Genomic DNA, 24,458 nt, shown 5'->3' with positions numbered 1-24,458 from the left:
GAAAGTGAACCCCACAACGTGCAAAAGTAATATTTTACATCAAAGAAAATTAGAACAACTTACTAATACTTATTTCCCGCCATGAGAGTAAATTTGTACAAGTTATTTCGGAGAGAAATTCAGACATAGACCATCTCAGTATAACTGTCGACATTAATGCGATTGGCATCGAATCAATGTGGCGATACACACGCTGCGTCATCTAGCGGCGCCGCCACGAAATCCGCGCGTGCAAGACTGAGTATATACATGGCGTCCCAGCTATCACGCAGCACGATTTAAAAAAAGAGCAACGGCGTTACGCGAAGCAAACCTAGTGCGTATTGTTTCCAGTATAGTGGAGTAGCCGCCGGTAACTTTTTCGTTACTGATAATTATTTATTTATTGTAATTAATTATATAATTCGAGAAGTACAGTCCTAATTATCAAAGTGTCAATGAGGCGTTTGTAGGCAACCACGTGGGGCATCTAACTGCGGTATTTTCAGCGCCGTACTGATTGCGCACTCATTTTTCCCCCGAGTGATAAAGAAAGCCCCGCGAAATATAAAAAAATACCACGTGACGACGCTCCCACCCGCATCATAAAGGAGCTCCTTCGGTGGGGGTAAAGCGCAAACTCGGTCACGATTTCTTCTTTCTTTCTTTCGTTTATTTCATTCTGGCTAACTCAGAGGGAGCTTGTTCGAGGGCGCTGCTTTATTATGCGGGTTGGAGAGTCGTCACGTGCTGTTTTTTTATGTTTCGCGGGGTTTCTTTATAACTTGGAAAAAATGAGTGCGCAATCAGTACGGCGCTGAAAATACCGCAGTTAGATGCCCCACGTGGTTGCCTTACAAACGCCTCATTGACACTTTGATAATTAGGACAGTACTTCTCGAGTTATATAATTAATTAAAATTTATTAATTAATTATCAGTAACGAAAAAATTACTGGCGGCTACTCCACTATACTGGAAACAATACGCACTAGGTTTGCTTCGCGGAACGCCGTTGCTCTTTTTTTAAATCGTGCTGTGTGATAGCTGGGACACCCTGTATATAGGTCGTGCGTTAGGTTTTCCGCTGCTTAAAGCAGCATTTTAAAGTAGCCAACTCAGCGTATCAAAAAAGATTCATCGGGCTTTGTGGGTTTAATAAATTAAGAAGAGTTAAGAATGAAAAATGACCTCACAAGTGGGAGCTAAGCTTTTTACTTCTCTAATGAAAGCGATTTTTGTATGCTAGAAGCCGGCTGATTCGAATAAAAGTTGCTCTGTTTGAAGGAGAAAAAAAATGGGGTTGATCCCTCTTATATAGGAATCGGTATAGAAGACGAAAGTGAAACGTGTCTTCACAGAAGTAGTGTAATGTTTATTGCACATTGATATATAATGTGTATTGGTGTTTTGTGGCTAAAGCGCCCTTAGGCGTTGATGCACCCACGCTGACGCCTGGTGGCACGTCTCCTCCATCACGACTACCAACGTCGATGACCATGAGCAACCATCGTGCTTATGGAAGCTGCACTACGCTGCACACGCTAGCACAACGCGAAAGACGAAGCACGTAACTGACACACTAATACAACGCGCAAGACAAAGCACGTAACTGAATCGTCACCGAGTCAAATCGGCGCGTACAGCGCGTCGTAATTGCAGCCTCCGCGATCAACTTCAGAAACATTTTCAGAGCTAATTGCGGAGGCCACGCTCCGCTGTGCTGAGTACGGTGAACGCCACCTAAGTGGCGTTGGTAGTGCTTCTTGATGCCAGCGTCCCTTCGAATGCTGGCATCGAGGCGTCGTAGTCATTGGGAAAATCTGTAGGCCTCACATGTTGCATGAAAGATCGCCAGCCTAAATTGTGAAAAATGTTTTTGAGGTTCCGTATAGATAAAATCTTCGCTGCGCGCCGTATGCCCGAGAGGCAGCGTGCGGGGACGCGCGCTATCACGGAGAGCGAACGCACTCAATCTCCCACGCGCAAGCAAGAAAGCGGAAAGCCAGCGTCGGAGGGAGCAGGGAGGGGGGGGGGGGGGGCGCACCTCTACGCTGCCAACAACCGCGCTCGTCGTTCGTTCGACCGCACCGTCTCTTATCTCGACACGGCTCTGACCTTTATGCGCATTCGCCGCTCAGTTTCCGTTGAAGCGATAGACCGCGCGTACCTTCGCCCCCTGCTGCGGCGTATATATCCGCTCGCTGCCAGCGTTTTGACGGTCGTTGCCTGCAGTCATTCAGTGTGATCTATTCATGTTTGTTTGTGCGCGCTCACACCACGCTTCTTCAATCAGTTAGTAATAGTCGGGCCACATTTTCCAACGCACGCTACACATGCAATGCTGCCCGGGTCGGCAGTGCAGCGCTACAGGTGTGTCATTCGCAACCCCGTTTCCAAAGAAAGCTGATAGCATAGGTTTATAGGCTTTGGAAGCAAACAGCGCTAAAAACAGGACACAGACCAAAACACCCAGTCGCGGTATTGCTCCATCGGTTGCTATCTGCAGAAGATTCAATCAGTACAACCAGTTGATTGATTGATTGATTCTGGGGTTTTACGTGCCAAAACCATTTCTGATTATGAGGCACGCCGTAGTGTAGGGCTCCGGATTAATTTTGACCACCTGGGGTTCTTTAACGTGCACTACAACGCAAGCACACGGACGTTTTTGCATTTCGCCTCCATCGAAATGCGGCCGCCGCGGCCAGTGCTTGCTGACACCATTTTTTTTATTTTAAGGAAGGTTGATCTATGCACTTGTAAACTGTTTGCTCAATGCAAATTTACTTAAGTATACTTTCACACCTTATGCTAACCGAAGTGGTGAGCCTGTGGTAAAAAAAAAATTGTCGCAGTTTCACCCGAAAGGCGAAGCACCAATTGCGATAGCAAATTAGTAGAGAGCTATACGGAGTAAGGATAGTAGTTTTATCAGCGGTATAAACTTGGACATGCAGCAGCACCAGCAACGCGCAGAACTGTTGTCGACGCCGTCAGCATTTTGCCCGCGTTCGTACCGAACGCGCGCGGCGTTTTTATATAAATACGTATTTGGTGCCGCAGCTAAATGTCGCCTCCCCTCCCTCCCTCCCGTCCCCCCACAGCCTTTCGCGCGACGGAAAAAGTTGCGTTTGCTCTGTATATATGGAAAGGAGGAAAGAGACGCTTAATTCTGCAGCCCTTCAGGGAGCACGGCGCAGAACGCGCGTTTGCTCTCCGACGTGCGTTCGCTCCCCGTGAAAGCGAGCGTCCCTCGCGCCCTTTCACTCGCACATACAGCGTCCGGAGCGCGGCGACGATTTCATCGCCGTTGACGTCATACGGAACCTCACGGCGACGGCGACGACGACGCCGACGGCAGAAATCTGCTTTGGAGTGTCCATATAATTGCTATCGCAATAAAATCAAAGCCCCTTTCTTAAAGAAACATGGTTGAACGCGAAGCTTTCGCCCATGCAAACTGAATCAAAGTCCAAAGCCAACGACCACTCAACGAACTCAAGAAATGCTGAGCGATCCGATGCGATGCATATGTGATTTGATTGATTGTTTAGGATTGTATTTTTTGAACGTTGAAGTTGAATGAAGACACATTTCGTTAAGTTGCATAGCCTTTATTTTAGATCATGAAGCCGTTGATTACACGCACACACTCACTTTCACGGACTGCATGCCGTTGCCGATACATGCGATCGGCCTTAGGGGCACGATCGCGCTCGCGCTTACGTTCGCGTACGGCAGCCTCTTCTGCCGTGCGCTGCACACGCGGCCTTACCATGGTGACGGCCGGGAATGCATTGCGTGACGCACGTAATGCATTACAGATATATGCAGTTCGTCTGGGTAGCGTGGCGTTGCAGTTCCCATTGTACTTATCGTTACAACTGCGAATGTAAACTTTAGTGTTCTACGATTGTGTGCGCAGATGCGCAGATAGTTAGTTAGATTGTGTAAGTTGGCTTTCCTGCAGTGCGTTTTCGGGGCTCAGGGACGAATCGGTGAGACATAGAAAGCTTCGCTTTAAAAACGGATTAAATTTTGGGGCGCCATTTGACTCGGAAAGCGTAACGTTTTGTATATTGGAAGCAGTATATTGCAAAGGTGGACTCCACATGTCGTCCACGTTAATGTATGCATACGAGCGGGCTGTTTGGCATCGTTGAGAATGTCGTTTGCAGAATGAACATTGCTTAGTCCCCGCGCCGGTTACGTGGAAAGTGGCATGAAATATATTCTTAGTTATTGTCAAACTGACACTGCTCAAGACATGTTCAGCACTGCAGTATTCAACTTTTTGCAACTATTCAACAATTTTCGAAAACAAAAGGACGCTTTAGCGCGTGACTATATATATGACTATATATATTTAGCAGTTCATATATACTCTTGCTGGCAGTGCCGGCGCTTCTTTCTGGCACAACTAGTGGACGGCATCTTGTTGACAGAACGACAGAATCGCGAACTCGCATGGCTGAAAACATACTTAATCGCGCCGCTGTTTCGCTGTTCCACTTGCTGACGCGAAGCCAGCCTAGAGGTGAAGTCGCGTTCAATATGAGCTGCAACACGGTGACCGTGCATAGTCGAAGGGGCTCCAATACTTCACGGTGGCTGCCGACATGCACAAAATTGTTTGCAGTATAATTTCAAGGTTGTTTAGTTCTACAATTTTTCGTTACGTCGGTGCTGCAGTGCAGTCTTGGAGCCCTTTCGAAGCACGGTCACCATGTTGCAGCTTATATTGAACGTCTACCTTGAGGCGGCCGGCCTCTTAAGCGTCTGTCGTAACAATGTCAACCCGTTCGGCTTGCAGTGGGTCAGGGTGGCATCTGCGAGAAGAACCGGCCGTCCGTGGACCAGAAGCCCGGCACGACGGAGTACCGCCAGTACTACCTGAGCCTCAACGCGGGCATCATGACGTTCCTCAACTACAACAACCCGGTGTCGCAGGCCGTCTCCGAAATCACGTTCTGTCACGAAATTGGCCACAACTTCGGATCGCCCGTGAGTGCAAAAGAACGCTCTGTGATGTTTCTGTCGTTTTAAGCTGAGGCGCTGCACCAAATGACAGGCACACAAGGGAGTGAAACACCACTGTATAAGAATGTTTGTCTGGAAGATATCGAAATCGCCGGATCAAGCTATGTAGAAAGTAAGTCAGTGCTGATGCTTTTTTGAACGAGAACAATGATAACGCGCGCTTTCGATAATTGAGTTTTAAGCCAGTTATTGTTAAATGATGGGAGTTTACGCCCGAAAGCCACTTTTACTTAGGAGTAAAGTCGTAGTTGGGTGTCCCCGGCTTCATATTGAGCATCTGGGGTTCCTTACGTGCGCCGAAATTTCGGTACATGAGCGTTTTTGTGTTCGACTCTTATTGGAATGTGGCCGTTATGGCCGGCGATCGAACACGTGACCTCGTGCTCGGCAGCAGAATGCCGTAGTCACTTAGCAACCGTGGACTAACGTCACGTGCGTCGAACCATGTCTATGAAAACAACACTGTGCCGAGAAGACTGCACGTGCAATACTCGTCTGTATAGTTTCCGTTCTCGAATGCTGGCGGTAAGGTCGCCATCGCTCTCTTTGTAGATATGGGATCGACTCATGTAGCGGCAGACACATGAGTCTGGCCCAGTGGCAAACACATGAGACACATGTGGTCTGGCCCAGTGGTGTAGCTACAAAATTTTGTCGGGGGTGGAGGGGGGGGGGGGGCACGCACTTTACCGGGGACGGGAAGGGTTAGGAGAGGAAGGGAGAGGGGTGGGAGTGTACGGGCAGTATGGGTAGTATATGAAAGGGAAAGTATATGGGCAGGTCACATACCAACTAAGACATTTCGGGGGGGGGGGGGGGGGGGTAGGCTCACGTTGCCGGTTCACGTACAACTTGACGCCTGTGGTTGGAAGGAGGTCATCCGTGGCCACGGTCGTGAGGGGCACTGGCTAACCCTCCTAGGGATAACCTTGTACACATACGCAAATACCTGAGAAAGTTCGCGGCAAGATGGCCGCCGTGGTAGGATAATTATAAACGTTCCGCGCGCGTTTCAGTCAAAACATAATCAATTTCCCCTATACTCTTTCTCGCTTCATCATTCGTTTTCGTCGTATGATTGTAACAAGGAATGCTCGGAGCCCCTTGATGGAATCCCCTTATTCTTACCGCGATAATACTCTACGTTTAGTTGAGTAGTTCGACGTAGACATCAGTAATATGTCAGGTGGGCTGAATGTTTACACGTTGTTTACGGCAACTTTTGCTCACGCGTTCATGGGCGCAGCACGATGCGCCACCCGGCGTCAGCTGCTTCGGTGCGTGCGCTCCTTGTGGTACGCGCGGCAACTACATCATGTTCCCGTCGGCGACCAGGGGCTCCGAGTACAACAACGACAAGTTCTCGCCCTGCAGCATACGCAACATCACCAACGTCCTCAAGCCGATGTTCGAAGGGCGAAGCAACCGCGAGAACTGCTTCCAGGGTGAGTTCAGACACGTTCATGATTGCAGTGGGAGTTGATTGTATACTAACGAAGCACGGAACCACGTTTACATAACCCTTGACGCTGCGGCGTCGTGGCGAGGGCGATGAATTTCTGGCATTCAAATATTTCGGCAGCTTCTCCGTTAAACGATTAACAGTAGCTTAAGATATGACACCCATTTTTAAAAGATTGGCATCGTTTAGTTATGCGCCATAAACCAAGAAGACTGGAGTGGATGGAGCGGAAGAAGCCCGCGAATAAACGCTAAGTGCCTCGAGCGGCCAGTCGCGCGGCAATATTGCGTGTATTCGCGGGCTTCTTTCACGCTCGGAAAAATGCACTTTTGTGTAGCACGTGTTGAGCAACAGAAAGCTGTATCGGGAGTTTTTAATCTTGCTCTACAATTTTCTCATTGACACTTTTAATCTAATCATAATATTTGAGAAGTTGATAACTAATTAAGACTAATTACGTAATTTGGCGGAATGCAAAAAAGTAATCTCAGTATCTCCAAGTGACGGCAAACATCACCTTCGTTCTGTCCAGGTACGTGGCATTTGCATACCTTTAAATCTTGGTGCATGATAGTAGGGACACTCTGTATAGTGAGCGCCGAAGGGCCCCGATTATAAGGCTGCTCGGCTTTCTATTTTCACGCAGTCGACAGCGGTCCCATCTGCGGCAATAACATCGTGGAAGGTGACGAAGAGTGCGACTGCGGCTTCTTCGTCAACGACTGCCAGGAGAGCTGCTGCTACCCGCGCCACAACACACTCGGTGCGCCAGGATGCACACTGCGCAAGGGCAAAGACTGCAGGTTATTTTTGTTGTTTTTGTTCTTAATGCGTTAGCATTAGGAGTGTCAAAATGGAAAATGTTTTGTGAAGTGGTGGAAGCCGGTCAGAGGTGTATATATATACACCTCTACCAGGTGACCGGCTTCCACCACTTCACAAAACATTTTCCATTTTGACACTCCTAATGCGTTATATATATATATATATATATATATATATATATATATATATATAGATGTATACATGTATCGCGACTGACGGTGGTCTGCTCCGGACCACTGCTCAAGGCACTTTGCTCCTTGAAGAGGCAGCACGTGCGTCGAGTGATATTATGTCGCATACACTGCTTAATTGCCACTGACCTTTCTAATCTAAATTTGACAGCAGTGACAGCAGTTCCGGCCCCAATCTTAGCAGTAAAAAGTCAGTACATTTCGTATACGCATAATGCAAAACACTGTGAAACGGAAGGCAAAACTTTCTGTGGCGCTCGCAGCAGATTTGTTGAGGCCGAGATGAACCCGTGGTAAGCTCAAGATTGCACAATCAGCGGTCGTAAATATTTTTTTATAGGTGTATGGCTGCTCCGAAGTCCCGATCTCAGAATTCGTGATTTTTTTTTTTTTTTTTGATGGCTCTGCAGTAAGAGGAAGAAATGAATGAGCTGAACTATCTTGGAAATTTTCTATGAGCAATACATGGTGTGATATGCATGCACCCATCGGAGTAATTCGTAGCATACATGGGCAGTATACGTATGAAGGAATACCATTCCACCCTATTTCCACTCCGGATAAGTTTTCACGTCACAATGCACCAATTTCATCGCACCTACCGCTGTATAGGTAATTGTAGACGCTAAAACCTTCGGAGTGTGACCTCGTTTTCAACTCCAGGATCAGGCCTTTCTTTAGTCTTTTCTTTTATTTTGCCGGCTACACGCGTTTGCTTTTTTTTTTCTGATGAATGGTGATACGGGACTGTCACTGCAGTGTTGCGCTGGAAGCAGGTCGACGACAAATAAAATGAAAGGATTAACTGGCTTATGCAAAGAGCTAGAGCAGTTGCGCACATACTGATAAAGTGCCGATATGAGTGCCCTAATAATCTCTGCGGACTTGTTTTGAGCGGGAAGTGAGATGGCCCCAATGGTTAACTGCTAACTTATTTGTGAGTATGCGCAAAATTACATGTTCGTCTCTGTCGCAGTCCGTCGGCCGGACCCTGCTGCAACAGCGAATGTCGGCTGCACGACTCCAGCGTGATGTGCAGCACAGAAGGCTTGTGCCGGAACGTGTCGTACTGCGAGTATCCTTTTGCTTGTCGGCTGTGACCACAGCCACGGCGGGCGTTTGTGAAGTTGTGAGCTCGATTGCACGCCAAGTCGACCGCATTCTCATGGGAGCACAATGCTGGAACAGTTGGGCACTTAAATTTATGCGCGCGTTAAACAAGTGGCTTGGGTAAAAAAAAAAAAAAATTAGTGGCAGCGAGGGTCACGTTTAGGGTTGCGCTTTAACGCGTCGGACGGATTTGTATGCGCGAGTGGGGCTATACGCAGATGCGACATACGTGCTTGCGTCAAAACTACTGGCACCCTTAAGAGCTTCAGCAAACCGTTTAGGGTCTGCAGCGGCATCGCACAGGCACCGTTGCGCTGCCTGTAAAGAGCAGCGCCAGTGAAGCCACATCTATTTCTGATTGTGAGCGCTAATATTTCTTGCACGTTTTAATAATAAGAAGATTTAGGATAAAACGCACGCGCTGTGAAATAAATGTCTGATGAATTTTGCTTGCGCGCTGCAATTAAAAAAATTCTGAGGAATAATTCAGCCTTGAGCAATAGAATCACGAGTTTGGTTTGAGTAACTGTGGCGTTTGAATAGCATACCATCTAACTTGTATATACAGGATAGATAAACATATAGAATACTTATACATACATATATACGGAACGTCACGGTGACGGCGAAACTTCACCTGGAGTGTTCATATAATTGCTACTGCAAGAAAACCAGGTTGTCAAACCTATTCTGCACACTCTGCACTGATGACCCTACGCCATTGTGGCAAGAAGTGCATGGAGTTTGGTCGCGAGGCTTGTGTTTTCCCCTTACGATGGTACCGTTTCTAGAAATTTGCTGTCCAATTAGTTCAGCCGCATGACTTCTTCTATTTGTTTATTTAAGGGGTACTAATGGGAACCATTACTACCGCTAAGTCGGAACAGCAAGGGATATCTTAATTGCACATACATCTTCAGTTTGTGACGGTGTCACATAGCGATATTTGTAATACTTCTTGTGGATACTTCCCTTCTATATATGAGGCGGTGTGTCAGTGCTTTCCTGCCCGAGATGGTTATGAACACACACCGAATACCTGCAAAAAAGAAAAAAAAATAGTTATACACATGAAGATGACAATCATTCACAAGAGCAGCTTGGGCTTGTTAGTACATAACGTCGGAGCACAAGCGCAAACTTGAGACAGTTGCCAAACTTGCCTCCTCTCTCCTGTCTCGAGTTTGCGCTAAGATGACAATCATTGTTGGTGTGAAAAATGACACCTCAATAGGTGTAATAATTACTGTATGATGACTTTCGCAGTTTTCATTCTGCAAAAAATGAAAGATATAAATTTCCGCATTTGCGCGCTTCTCTGTTGTCTGGACAACTTTCTCTGTTATTTTCTCCTATCGTATCTCGTTGTTGGCCTCTCGAACCAATAGGCAATTGAGAAATAGAGGACCTAAAGTTAAGGCACGTGATAGGCCAAGCCTAAAAAATGACAAAATAACGCAGAAAGATGACAAAAGAACGCGAAAGGTGTACAAAGGAGTGTGACATTTTTGAGTACGGGGAGCTCTTTGAGGATCCTATTACTAAAGCCTCCCTAATGTGTATTGCTGTAGCGTGTATAGGAGGTGAAATGCGCTGCAGCTAGCTGGTTTATTTGACGCATCTTTTGAAATATAAATAGGCGGCCGAGCGCACACAAAGAATGAGAAAGCAATTCAACACTTGACTTTAAGAACAGCTAACTGCCAATGACAGTCTACGATCTTATCACAAACAGTCATGACTACGGTAGTGCTTGGCGGCTTTTGGAGCAATGTAGAAGGCATAGGATTATCTATACGGCAGGCGGAGCGAGCTGCGTGCATGCCGCATGCATTGGTATGGCGCTGTGCATATGGTTAAGGAACTTGTTCTAAGCGCCCCCAGAATGAGCTTGCTATAGGTAGCACTAATCTCCATTCACAATAGCACACCGGCTCCACTTCCGTTCCAAGCTAGCGCTCACCTACCCGGCAGAACATTAGTGCTGCAAGTTTTAAGGGAAGTCCATTGTGGTACATTGAGCACAGACGAGAACATCATCTGTGCTCGCTTGCCGTGGTCCACCTTTGAATGCGTCTGCTCTCGCAAGCTTAAAGGACGATGTCACTACTCTTACCACTCGGTAATTGTCTCATGGCGATAAAGCAACCAAATCGGTGTCAAGCACTGCGGAAGGGCTTACATTTCGGAGGGCGGCGCACGCCAGGTCTCAACGGGACGTATGGATAGAGGTGCCTAAAGTGTGCAGAAGACCTCCACAACCTTACACCGTTTTGCCCCATGTTTGAAGAGAGCTGCATCCCTTAACCGTCTCGCGCTTAAAGCGGCGTCAACGCCAGCTGCCCGCCGGGCCCTCCGAAGCCGGACTTGACGCCGTGCAACGAGGGCACTCAGGTGTGCACGTCCGGCGAGTGCGCGGCGTCCATCTGTACCAAGTACGGGCTCAAGGAGTGCACACTCACTGGATCCGGATACACGGTGGACGAGCTCTGCCTGCTCGCCTGTGAGGGATCGTCAGGTGAGGAGCGTGTTCTATAGTGTATATGCACTCCATAGGGGTGGTTCATTGTTTGATGAAGAGCACAGCGCTTGCAACCGATGACGAAGAACGCACATTGACAGGTCACATATGCAGCATCTCGTTTTCTTTTGCAGCTTAATGATTCTACTGGTATGCCACGTTTGATAAACTAGCTCAAACAAAAGTTTAAATAGCGTAAGGTTAGTTAAAGTAGAAAAGTAACGCTACTTGAGGAGTCTTTTGTTTGAGAACAATAGTATAAAATGGACGCGGGTTAACAAGATATACTAGAGGATACTGCACCTCTCTCCCCCCCCCCCCCCCCCCCCCCTCCAACACACACACACTCTTTTTGCGCGCGTGTGTGTGCAGGTTTTCTAGTTTTACATACCCCTTGGAGCTTTCAAGCGAGGTTATATGAATAACCCGTAAGTTGAGGCCTATATAAAGTAACGGAAGCTCGACAGCCTAAATATGCACTGGGCTAACAGGGAACGCACTTATGTGTAGCACTTCATTTGTCGTTAATATCGGCGCAGGACTGCCGGAACCTACCTTCGTTTTCTACTGCTGCTCCTCCCCACTGATCCCGAGTGCAGATTACGTGATCGTTGAAGTAGACGAACACTTAGAAAGCAACGAAGACATACCGAGCTTGAAAAGCTACGCATCGTGGGAATCTACGTTAATGCGAAGCATTTGCCGCGCGCCACACGTGATGAAGTGTTTTAAAGTACCGATTTGTGTGTACGTCGCTTCCGCTGTTGGAATCTCTGAGGGGCTTTCAGAAGCAACCTGATGCATCTGCCGCTGGCTGATCTCCACTCAAATTTCGCTCAGAAGTACCATTTTGCATGAAGTTTTGGTTACCACCAAGTTTCCGGGCATTACTTACCAATTTAGTCCACGATATAATCCGAAGTGGTTGTCGTCTGTGGTGGCACCACTCAAAACGTGTTGATTTCACCACGACAAAACAATGGCGCCATCTGTTACGGCGACGACGAAACTGTATTCCCACAGTACCTTTGACAGATGGTACCACCGTTCCGCTACAACGGAATCGGAAATTTCGGAGTGGCATCGCCGCAGATATCACCTACTTCAGATTCAGAGATCGCCGCAGATATCACCTACTGCGCTGCGAGCTCCCGCCCGCGCGGCTGTATCTTGAAAGCCATCTCCGGCGGGAGCAGAGTCTACCCTGCCTGTGTTTTCGCGGCTAAGATGGCGTTGATGCGAGTGCCGGCACGAAGCTCAATTCGCTCGCTGCGAGTTCCGTGGTCCTCGAGTAAGATGCGTTCATGTTTGCTTGTGCGTGCGCGACACCATGCTTGTTAATTTAGCCCATGTTTACAAGTTTATACAGCTGATAAAACTACTATCCTTACGTTGTATAGCTTTCCATTAATTTGCCATTGCAATCGATGCTTCGCCTTTCGGGCGAAACTGCGACTTTTTTATCGTGGTGCACGGCATACCAAACACACAACGAAACGCTACCTGCACTCACGTGCCTCAGTTCTAAAACTCAAGTCGCCCTCCGCATCCAAGTGCAGCCAACCGAAATCGGCGTGGCAACCCAATCTTTTGCGGCCCGCGGTTATGAAACTCCGGCGTCTGCTGCGTATGGCGCGGCCGCGCGAGCCCTTTCTTGAAATTAATATGTGATGGGCGCTGTGTTTTCGCCGCTAAGTTCGCGTTCATGAGAGAGGCAGCACGAAGGTCATTTCTCCCACTGCTGCTACCGCGCTTCTTCACTCCAGCGTTTTGCAGCGCATTTTGGCGGTCATCGTTACGGATGTATTCATGTGTGCTTGTGCGCGCATGACACCATGCTTGTTAATTTACTCAGTAAGCGAATGTTTCCAAGTTTGTACGGCCGTTAAAACTGTTATCCTGACTTCGTGTGGCTGTCTACTAATTTGCTATCGCACTCGATGCTTCCTATTTCGGGCGAGACTGCGACTTTTTTTTTTGTTCAATCGCTCTTTTCGTGCTCCTTAACTTGTTATCTAGCTTCTTGGTTAACCTCCAACGACCTATAGTGACGAGCGAGTAGGTTAACACAAGGGCGAGAATGCGAAGGGAAACAGTGTCGAATATTTACTAAATGTCTGGTGTTTCAATATGCTTTTAAATAGATATGAAATGTGGGTCGAAATAGTGAAGGAAAGGAACACTGTAACAGTCATGAAAAGATACGTATACATGTGAAAATGAGGTGCGGACATCAACGAAGCAGAGTAGGAGTAAGAATGAACAAGGTTGAAGTAATATCTAAATGCAAGACCATTATACGGCTCAAATTCGGTCGCTGACGTTTACTAAGGTTTGTAACGCGATTCAATATTGATACCTTTACACGATGTGTGTCCTCGCAAGGGTTTTAAGGAGATATCACATACAGATCAATACTTGGCCTTCGACATTGTGCGGAATTATATACGTCCCTGACAGGGCAGGTGGCGGGGGGAACGCGGCGGAGCAGCGGAGGAGAAGCGGAGTAGTGTGACGTAGAAAGGCACATGACAGGAGGAGTGGCGTTGGTTGCACAGGTGGCTGGCTGGCGTGCTGCACTGCGTAATAATCTCTCCATCACCCTGCCCTTACGAAGGTTGTAGTAAAGCGATAACTGTTCGCATAGATATACGAATGCGTGTCTGATTATGCTATAGCGGTGGGTATATATGGTGAGCGTGTAGTGAATTCAACTGCAGGAAAAGTAGCACCGCATGTAATGCAGCATTAGCTGTGGTGTATGTGTATCACGTTTAAGAGCAAGAAACAAGAAGCCGTTGGTCTGCTGTGTTCCAGACAACCATGGGTGACGTAGGCTCGCAGACAGCCGTGTAAATGGCCATTATGTAACTCAGATCTCTATGACGTTGGAGGAGTTGTGCAGATGTCGACAGGTAATCACCGAATGATAGGATATCGCAATGCTATACCGCATTAGTCATTCGAGTGTAATGTGAGTACTTGTGAGTTCTTTTACTCGTTTCCAATTACGTGGCCCACGCCTTTAAAAAAAATACTCGTTTATCAATCAGGCAAAGAGTCAAATTTTTAGAGAGATTTAGACATAGCGTCCCGAAGCGCCTTTGGGTATCCAAGAACCCAAACATTATGTACACATTTTGCGTTCTTTTGTACTGTCTTCTCGTTCTCTTGTGCGCCTGGCCGATATATAGCGTCCCCTAGCCTTATGTCCCATATACCTACAACTCACTATTACTTCGCATTCATAACCACGATATTGACGTGTTCTCCCGATGCCTGACTCTGTTGTGGGATCTCCATTTATTTTCTGCGACAGGGGGCTGCCTCCCAGCGTGTGATTTTCCAGCCATGAAGGCCCACTGCGGCGCCATGATGACCCCCGGTGCTCCGTGCAACGGAATGCGAGGTTACTGCGACGTTTTCCGCAAGTGCCGTGACGTGGACGCTGAAGGACCGCTGGCGCGCCTGCAGCGCATCTTCTTCGGCGAAAAGTCCGTGAACAAGATCAAGGAGTTCATCACGGTACGCCGCTGCTGCGCGGCTCACTTTTAGCGCCTCAAGAGAGGTCGGCTTGGCGCGAGTGTGCACATGTTTTTACTTAGGTCGCCTAAAAAACGCGAGAACCAGAGGGGAGTGATTTTAGGTACGGATTGATACATCTCCATTCTTGCATAGTTGCACCAGAGCCCTTAAATACTTTTAATACCATAGCATTTTAATACTCCTTGCGTGTTTGTACCCCAGTCCCTTCACACTAAAACAACTGCGGAACGCTTCGCCAGCATTGCGCAGTTACTTTCAACGCTTTAGCACGGTGGTTTCTACTCCGAGCTTAGCTGTGATGCCGGTTAAGGCACCCGAAAGTAACCTTGTAAAGTAAAATGTGTCAGAAATATCTAGGTGCCGTGCTGCAGACCACACTATCGCAATGATTTCTACACACCATTAATAATGTCACAAATGAGCATCTCCTCGTCACTTGAGCGCTCTGCAAGCTGTAATTTCACCACGAGGCATTGCTCATAGTATTTTTGTCTCACGCAACTCTGAAATCAGTTGCTGAATTCACAATGCCGTTATTACGCAAGTGCTACTTGCCATTGGCCGGTTTCCATCGCTAATATGTCCAGTGTCTGGATTGGCTGTAACTTTTTTTAAAACAATTATAATGTAAGAGCTTTTTTTGTAAATGCGGGCCCAGAATGTCGAATAGCAATAAAAGGTGACCGCGAAAAATGTGAGCCACTCTTGCGAGGAATACCGGTGGCGGTCGTAGCCTGATGATGATAATTTATTGGCATCCCCTTTGAAACGGGGCGATGACACATAGTCACGTAGCCTGCCTGAGTTACTCAGGCATGCTATACATGTTTTTAATTTTGGCATTTTTGTATTCATCTCCTTAATATCTTTATTGTGATAGCAATTATATGGACACTCCAAGCAGATTTCCGCCGTCGGCGTCTTCGTCGCCGTGAGGTTCCGTATAGAGTCCAACGGCGACGAAATCGTCGCCGCGCGCCGTATGCGACAGAAGAAGTCGCGTTTGCTCTCCGCCGTGCGTTCACTTCCGTGAAAGCGTGCGAAGGACGCGCGCTTTCCCGGGAGCGAACGCACGGCGGAGAGCAAACGCTACTTCTTCCGTCGCGCGAAAGGCCGTGGGGGGACGGGAGGGAGGTAGGGGAGGCGACGTTTAGCTGTGGCACCAAATGCGTACTTATATAAGAACGCTGCGAGGCGAGAAGGTGGTAAAGACTTCCGACGCTGCTCGACGAGTGTCCCGTTCTGATCTCGTCGAAAACCTCCGAGCCGCCGCCAGAGGCACCGGCAACGGTTACCAACGCCGCGTGCGTTCGGGGCGAACGCGATCAAAACGCCGACGGCGTCGACAACAGTTCTGCGCGTTGCTGGTGCTGCTACATGTCCAAGTTTATACAGCTGATAAAAATACTCTCCTTACTCCGTATAGCTCTCTACTAATTTGCAATCGCAATTGATGCTTCGCCTTTCGGGTGAAATTGCGACAATTTTTTCTATTCATCAAGACTTCTCTACCTTGTATCGTTACCTATGCCTGTAACGGATCCGGTGGTATCAGTCTCTTCCACCAGTACTCTAAATGTCTGTTGCCTATCTCGACTGCTGAACAGTTCTAGCTTCCGTTCACTTTAAATCCACGCTCCTGGGAGGTGTACGTTACTTACGAGTCTCACTGGGTGAATCCATTTGCATGTCATTAGGATGTGCTGAGGGGTCTCCGGATTTTTGACGCAGCATAAAGAAGCCTCACTTTGTTGCGTGTATTTGCTCCGGTATGTCTTTTTGTCAGCATTGGCGCCCCTAGCGGCAGCTCAATTTTGTTACTATAGCGAACATGGCCTGAAGTTTCGGTACCACTAAAAAAATGTCGCAGTTTCGGCTGAAAGGCGAAGCATCAATTGCGATAGCAAATTTACTAGTAGAGTATACGGAGTAAGGATAGTAGTTTTATCATCTGCCTAAACTTGGACACATTCGCTTAATGACTGAATTAAGAAGACACTCGCGTCTTGCGAGTGTCTTCACCTAAAGAATGTATACTTACACCGTGACCGCAGACAAGCACTGTCAAAACGCTGGCGTGCGCAAGCGCGGGAGGAGCAGCAACCGACGGTTCGTGCGGTCTATCGCTTCAACGGAAACTGAGCGGCTGAAGGCACAGCGCATACAAAGGTCAGAGCCGTGTACTGGTCGAGACGTTCAGCTTCAAACCTACTCGCACTTGTAGCGGGGCGTTTCGGTCTGACATGATAGTGGGGCCGCCTTTTCTGCGCTTCCACGGCGCTCGTTTTCTATATTGCCTGAAGTTACCTTTGAAATTCGGTGATAACTATCTCGAAGAGGTGCGAATTTCAAGATTAAAAATAATGTGGGTGTCTTAAAATGTGACTGCCTTCAAATTCAGCATTTAAACAACTGTCCCTCAGGCACGAATAAAAGAGTTAATAATTTTTTAACTTAGTCTTCTGAAGCTAACGTTATTAGCGGCTAAGTATGTCGGCCTTGCCTAGAAACTCGTCAGCAAGAATGCCACGCTCGCTGTGCTTATGGCGTTGTTAATTTAAAAAAATTTGTATTGCCTAAACAAAAACGAAAACACCCTGTATATAGGCCTATGCAGAGTGGTAATGAGGGGATATGTTCAGTGGTCTTCAGCCACGGCTTATCGCTCTTTACAACACTGGTGGGGACGTACACTCGAAGCAGGGACCGTTCGCTTTCTTTTGCGATTGGCATGCGGACTTGGTTCTTTCGAAACACGATTGCACTGCAGACGAACAAGCGCACACCGAGGTAACATATTTTATTGCGATAGCAATTATATGGACAATCAAAAGCAGATTTCTGCCGTCGGCGTCGCCGTCGCCGTGAGGTTCCGTATGACGTCAATGGAGATGAAATCGTCGCCGCGCGCCGAACGCTGTATGTGCGAGTGAAAGGGCGCGAGGGGCGCGCGCTTTCACGGGGAGTGAACGCACGGCGGAGAACAAACGCGCGTTCTGCGCCGTGCTCGCTTAAGGGCTGCAGAAGTAGGCGTCTCTTTCCTCCTTTACAATCACCATATATGTAGAGAAAACGCGCCTTCTTCCGACGCGCGAGAGGCCGTGGGGGAGGGGGGGGGGGTAGGGAAGGGAGGCGACGCTAACTGCGGCACCAAGTGCCTATTTATATCAGAGGCTCCGGCAACAGTCACCAACGCCGCACGCATTTTGAGCGAACGCTGGCAAAACGCCGACGGCGTCGACAACTGTTCTGCGTGTTGCCGATGCTGCTGCATGTCCAAGTTTATACAGCTGATAAAACTAATATCATTACTCCGTATAGCTCTCTACAAATATGCTATCGCAATTGATGCTTCACCTTTCAGGTGAAACTGCGACCACTTTTTTCAGTTCGCGGGCATTCTTAAAGTTCGTGTCATGAAAACAACTTTAGTAGGTGTTCCTTGTGCGCTAAAACGAACATTTAAAATTTAGCAGATTTAAACCTAACTGAGAAGCTAACCAACTGCACTTCAACATTAGTCGAATGTGCGAATATGTATCGGGCACGAAATAAGGTCAGTTTTAGAATTATACAGTCGACACCAAGTTATAAAGCTCGCCCCGTGATCACGTCGTGTTCCGCAGGTGCATCCTCTGCTGTCCGCGTTCGCGGCGCTGGGCTCATTGTGGCTGATGATTGTTGTGTTCCGCTGCCTCGCTGTCCACACGCCCACCAGCAACCCGAACAAGAAGCCGGCCCACAAGCTCAAGGACACGCTCAAGCAACCTTGGAAGCTCTAGGTGAGAAGAAGAGCGCAGCTCATCGGCGATATATAACAAGTACTGGCAGCCACTTTTACTAATGTAGTCGCCTGTACCGTATCTATAATTGAGCAATTTAGCCTACTAACTCCGATTTTGCCAATTTTTTTTTCCCAGAAAGCCCCTGTAACATGGTTCCTAATGAAGAAAAATTTGTCCAGTTCTAATACCGTTATTTCTGGCAATGGGAGAGGACATTCGTACAAAAAAGAAAGAAAAGATTTTGATTAGACAATAATTAATAGAAAATGAATAATTTTCCTAGAACAACTAATACGACGTACAGTGGTGAGCTATGTTAGAGTGAAATCCTCATTAGTATTCAAGTTGCTATAACTTCAACATACCTTCTACTTCAGGGGGGAAATGTGCCGAATACGACGCCTAATGAAGATGCCGATAAAATAAATAGTTTTCTTTATTTTGTGCTAAACATCAACTGGTATAGGCTCGTGAATACTAATGAGGTGTTCACCCTAACAGTGCTCACCACTGTACGTCTCAAATAAGGACTCACGACAGAATGCAGGTATTTGAATACCATGGCGCTATAACGTAAAACGATTCCAAACTGTTTTGATTCCGATTGCTGCAATCAGCCTCCACGATCAATTGGTCAACACATTTTCGGGCCACTCCCAACTTCGGCTGTCTGTCACGCGACGTCACGAAAACCGCAATAGCTCCCTATCTGATATAACGTGTACACACTGATTATGCATGATTAAACCGCACAAAAAATAATTATTCCTGATTCGATGCCTATTCACCATTAGCCCTCTGCTATTGATCCAATGTTTTCTCGCTACTCCCACTTCGCCTGTCTGTCACGCCACCTCACGAAATCGCGAAAACTCACCACGTCAAAGTGACGTGTACGCGAAAAAAAAAAGAGCATTAATATGCCGAACAAAAATGAAAATTTTTCTGAATAGCCACAGACTGCCCCGTTCCTAAAAGAATAGAAGATGGCTGCCCGCCGATCGTTCAGGCCCTCGCTACTCGCACCTGCCGGTGAGCATGTATTTATTTGCGCATGATAAACCTTTTTGCGTGGCAGTAAAACGTTATCGAGCCCGTTCGGCATGCATACGACATCGCTCTGCCAACTCTTCCCTGCTGAGGATACGTTTTAGCGGCATCTTTATCCTTCCGTTGCGCGCCGCCGCGATTTTCGACCAGCCAACGCAAGCTAATTAAGGAGAAGCCGACCAATCGGAGAAGCCGGCACCACCCTCTTCATGCGGTTATCTATTTTCACTGTGCTGGCTCGGCCCCATCGAAACCCTCTCCCAAATGGAGCGTGCTCCTCGCCTCTTGTCAGTCAATTAGATAAAACCGCTGCGTGTAGACAATGTTATTGGTTATGAAAGCGAACAACGGTGACCTCCTATAAACGAGGAGATTGTATGATTGAGTTGTTCAGACAACGCTGCCGGTCACCGCCCGATGCTTGCGTTGGTGGTTATGTAGATTTGACTTCAGGAGTTTGGAATCAACAGTTTTTATTTATTTATTTATTTATTTATTTATTTATTTATTTATTTATTTATTTATTTATTTATTTATTTATTTATTTATTTATTTATTTATTTACAGATACTGCCAGCCCTTACACAGGGCTATAGCAGGAGTGGATATACGAACATTTACAGAACAAATATTTTGTACATTGAAAGTTGTACATTGAAACACTAAAAGGGACAATGAAATAAAATAAAATAACACCAAGATGTAACAGCATTGACCGCTGAAGATAACGTAGATACAACGTAGAGTATATTAGTTACAAACAAGGATATCTCCAATGTGTTTTGCGAAGAAATCAATTGATGAGGATGAAACGGCTTCTTCCGACAGTTTGGAATCATTTTACGTTATAGCGCCCCAATCTACAAAAATACACAATAATTGTAAACAACTAATAGACCAGTAGATATTGTTACGATATCATCGAAAGATGTTCAAGAGACGAGCCACCGTGAGAAAGACGATGACGTGTGTCTGTGCTCTTGGTGCGAGCGAGTATGGGCCTGGATGTCTGGCTCCAGTGTAAATAGCCTGTAAATAGTCTCTATCGTCTGTGTCCTTCCACACGTAACATTCTGGTGGAGGTGCGGGGTAGGCGCTTCTGAGTAGACTACCGTCATTCGAACAAAATTACTAAGAAGGACGTCTACCCGCCCCCACGTATCGACGACGCCCTTGACTACCTTCACGGTTCCAGCTATTTCTCTTCTATTGATCTTCGCTCTGGATACTGGCAGATTGCTGTTGACGATATGGACAGAGAAAAAACCGCGTTCATAACACCTGATTGCCTATACCAATTTAAAGTAATGCCGTTTGGGTTATGAAATGCCCCTGTCACCTTTGAGCGTATGATGGACTCCTTGCTCCAAGGTTTTAAATGGTCTACGTGTCTCTGTTACCTCGACGACGTCATCGTCTTCTCGCCAACGTTCGACTCTCACCTTGAGCGTCTAACAGCTATACTTGATGTATTTCGAAAGGCGAAGCTGCAACTCAACTCGTCCAAATGTCGTTTTGGCCGCCGCCAAATTACTGTTCTGGGCCATCTATCTCGTCGACGCTTCCGGAGTACAGCCTGATCCCGACAAAACTCGCGCTGTCCGAGATTCTCCGGTTCCGAAGACATCCGCAGACGTTCGCAGTTTTGTTGAGCTATGCTCGTACCTTCGTCGTTTTATTGAAGATTTCGCGGCAATTGCTAGAACCCTCACTAATCTTCTGAAGACAGGCTTACAATTTTCGTGGGGTACTTCAGAAGCCACCGCCTTCTATCGTCTCGTCACTCTTCTCACCTCACCACCCATTCTCGCCCACTTTGACCCTGATGCCCCTACAGAATTGCGTACAGATTCCAGCGGTCATGGTGTAGGTGCCGTCTTAGCCCAGCGTCAGCGTGGCCAGGATCGCGTTATTGCTTACGCGAGCCGCCTCCTATCACCATCGGAGCGCAACTATCCCATTACGGAAAGGGAATGCCTTGCTGTTGTCTGGGCAGTTGCGAAGTTCCGTCCTTACCTTTACGGTCGTCCTTTCTGCGTAGTCACTGACCATCATGCCCTCTGCTGGCTCTCATCGCTAAAGGATCCTATAGGCCGGCTTGGTCGATGGGCTTTGAGGCTACAAGAATTTTCATATTCCATGGTGTACAAGTCTGGCCGCCTGCACCAAGACGCTGACAGCTCGTCGTGTTACCCTGTTGACGACTCTGACTCCTCCAATACTGACAGTGCTGCTTGCGTTTTCTCAGTATCCCAGCTCCTTCATTTCGCCGACGAGCAACGTCGTGATGCCTACATCAGAGCACTCATGGACCGTTTGGAACACACTCTGGCCGATGCTACTCTACGCCTCTTCGTCCTCCGCGACGGTACACTGTACCGTCGTAACCTTCATCCGGACAGCTCTGAGTTCCTACTTGTAGTACCTATATAAGCACCTCCGCTCAACCGTTCTAGCAGAGCTTCACGACGCTCCAATGGCAGGACACCTTGGCGTATCTCGAACCTATGACCGAGTACGTCATTTTTTCTGGCCGGGCCTTGCCCGTTCCGTACGGCGTTACGTCGCCGCTTGTGAACTTTGCCAACGACGCAAGAAGCCTTCCCAGCTCCCCGCTGGTTACCTGCAGCCGCTTGACATCCCTGTCGAGCCCTTCCATCGTGTTGGCTTAGAAATTCTCGGCCCCTTTCCGGAATCTACATCAGGAAACAAGTGCGTTGCCGTCGCTGCGGACTACGCGACCCGCTATGCCGTAGCACGCGCACTTCCGTCGCGGAGTTCCTCCTACACGATATCATTTTGATGCATGGTGCTCCGCGTCAAATGCTCACCGACCGTGGCCGTACATTCTTGTCCAAAGTCATCACGACATCATGCGTGCATGCTCAATACAGCATAAAATTACCACCACCTACCACCCACAAACGAATGGCCTCACTGAGCGTTTGAACCGCACGCTTACAGACATGCTATCGAAGTACGTTTCAGCCGACCACCGTGACTGGGACCTGGCTCTACCTTACATTACCTTTGCGTATAACTGTTCCCGTCTTGAAACTGCTGGCCTTTCCCCCGTTTTACCTCTTGTATGGCCGAGAACCGACGCTACCACTAGACACTGTTTCCGTCCACCACAGCTTCAACTAGCGATTATGCCCGTGATGCAATCGCCCGTGCTGACCATGCTCGCCAACTTGCACGTGATCGTCTGCAAGTGTCTCAAGAAAAACAGAAACAACGCTATGCCCTCCGTCACCGTGATGCGCATTTTGCGCCCGGCCCCCTCGTGTTACTTTGGTCACCATCTCGTAAAGTTGGCCTTTGTGAAGAACTGCTCTCCTGTTACACAGGCCCATATCGCGTGCTCCGCCAAGTGACCGATGTCACCTGCGAAGTCGTTCTAGCCACGCCCACGACGTCCTCCGCTGTAACCACTGTGACCACCACGTCGCCAGACTCAAACCTTACAACTCTCCAAGCGCATTGGACGTGCTTTTGCCGCCGGGGGGGGGGGGGGGGGGGGGGGGGGTAGTGTTACGATATCATCGAAAGATGTTCAAGAGACGAGCCGCCGCGAGAAAGACGATGAAGTGTGTCTGTGCTCTTGATGCGAGCGAGTGTGGGCCTGGCTGTCTGGCTCCAGTGTAAATAGCCTGTAAATAGTCTCTTTCGTCTCTGTCCTTCCACACGTAACAATATGTCGGTGAACGCACTTAAAAAACAGTTAAGAATGTTACACACGGAAATTTTTGCTTGGAATCAGCAGTAACACACACACACACACACACACACACACACACACACACACACACACACACACACACACACACACACACACACACACACACACGCGCACGCGCACGCGCACGCGCACGCGCACGCACACGCACACACACACACACGCGCGCACTTTGCTGTTACTTTCGTGCATGCCTTAATGTTGCTTTCGTTCATGCCCTTTGCAACGCCTGCTTTGCATGGCGGTGAAATACCGACTACCACCAACCACTAGAAAAACCACAGATCGAATGAAAGTACTCGCTTTAAAAGTTGCGCGTTGCCAATGCAAGTCGAAACACGCATCAAACCTTCAGGCATTTTGTGCTAACCGTCTGTAATTTGTTTCAGTGGACGACGGCCCGGGGTTGCGAAGGATCGGCGACAAGGAAGAAGGTCTGATCCGCACGGCATCCGGTCGTGCGGGAAGAAGACCGCGTTTTTATTTTTAATTTTCTTCAGCGCGGCGAGTCATCGTCGCTGTCTGAAAAAATATGTCTATTGTTTTTATGAGATATTCTGCTGGAAGGTATGAATATATACTTTGTCGCTGTAATAAAGCTCTTACAATATCGTAATCGGCTCTCAGCGAGTACCGTTTTCCATTGGCTGGCCATCCTTGCTAATATGTCAATTTCGATTGGCGGTCACGCGCTCTTACGAACAGTTCTAAAGCGTAAGTCCTTTTTTTTTTTGCGAATACGGGTCCTGGCAAACCTCATCAACGGTGCGGTGAAAAAATGCGCATGGCTGATGAACTTTAACTGCGCACCACTGATGAGAAATTTAAATGTCGCGTCGCCATGGTAAAAGGAAGCGAGTTTCACTGCCAACAGAAACACACTTTTCCTTTGCTTTGCCTGCTCTCCACAAGTGACGTTCCTTCCTTCCCTTTTCCCATATCGGAAGCGACGGACCGCATCACATTTACAACAAGGTAAATGTATACGTGGTTAATCAGCAATTGTGGGGTCAGGCAACCGAAAAAAAAAAATGCTGGCTCTCCCGTAATTGAGAGTAGGTGTAAGCGTGAAGTGGCTACAGGCAAATCAGACTGGTGCCTCGACGCAGGTCTGAAAGCTTACTGAGCCTAACCTGTTTTGAACTGCACCTCGTTGCAAGTCTCGTCTCGGCCAAACAACCATCCGCGGCGCGCTGGACGCTGCCGGC

The 24,458-nt window shown here is 47.9% G+C and overlaps 1 protein-coding gene across 1 annotated transcript in view; it reads left to right on the top strand.

Moving 5' to 3' along the window:
- LOC119448863 (disintegrin and metalloproteinase domain-containing protein 10) overlaps positions 1 to 23,848 on the top strand; it is a 45,900-nt gene extending 22,052 nt beyond the window's left edge. The window contains exons 7-14 of the mRNA XM_037712074.2: positions 4,795 to 4,985; positions 6,268 to 6,466; positions 7,130 to 7,286; positions 8,476 to 8,574; positions 10,934 to 11,127; positions 14,450 to 14,655; positions 18,303 to 18,458; positions 23,640 to 23,848. Coding sequence (XP_037568002.1) covers positions 4,795 to 4,985; positions 6,268 to 6,466; positions 7,130 to 7,286; positions 8,476 to 8,574; positions 10,934 to 11,127; positions 14,450 to 14,655; positions 18,303 to 18,458 — 1,202 coding nt within the window. The 3' untranslated portion in view covers positions 23,640 to 23,848. The remainder of the gene's footprint in view (positions 1 to 4,794; positions 4,986 to 6,267; positions 6,467 to 7,129; positions 7,287 to 8,475; positions 8,575 to 10,933; positions 11,128 to 14,449; positions 14,656 to 18,302; positions 18,459 to 23,639) is intronic.
- Positions 23,849 to 24,458: the final 610 nt, after the last annotated feature.

This window comes from Dermacentor silvarum, chromosome 4 (genome assembly GCF_013339745.2).
Source record: "Dermacentor silvarum isolate Dsil-2018 chromosome 4, BIME_Dsil_1.4, whole genome shotgun sequence".
In the NCBI taxonomy this organism is placed as follows: domain Eukaryota; kingdom Metazoa; phylum Arthropoda; class Arachnida; order Ixodida; family Ixodidae; genus Dermacentor; species Dermacentor silvarum.
The sequence above is the reverse complement of the archived record's forward strand: the minus strand, read 5'-3'. Positions and strand labels throughout refer to the sequence as shown.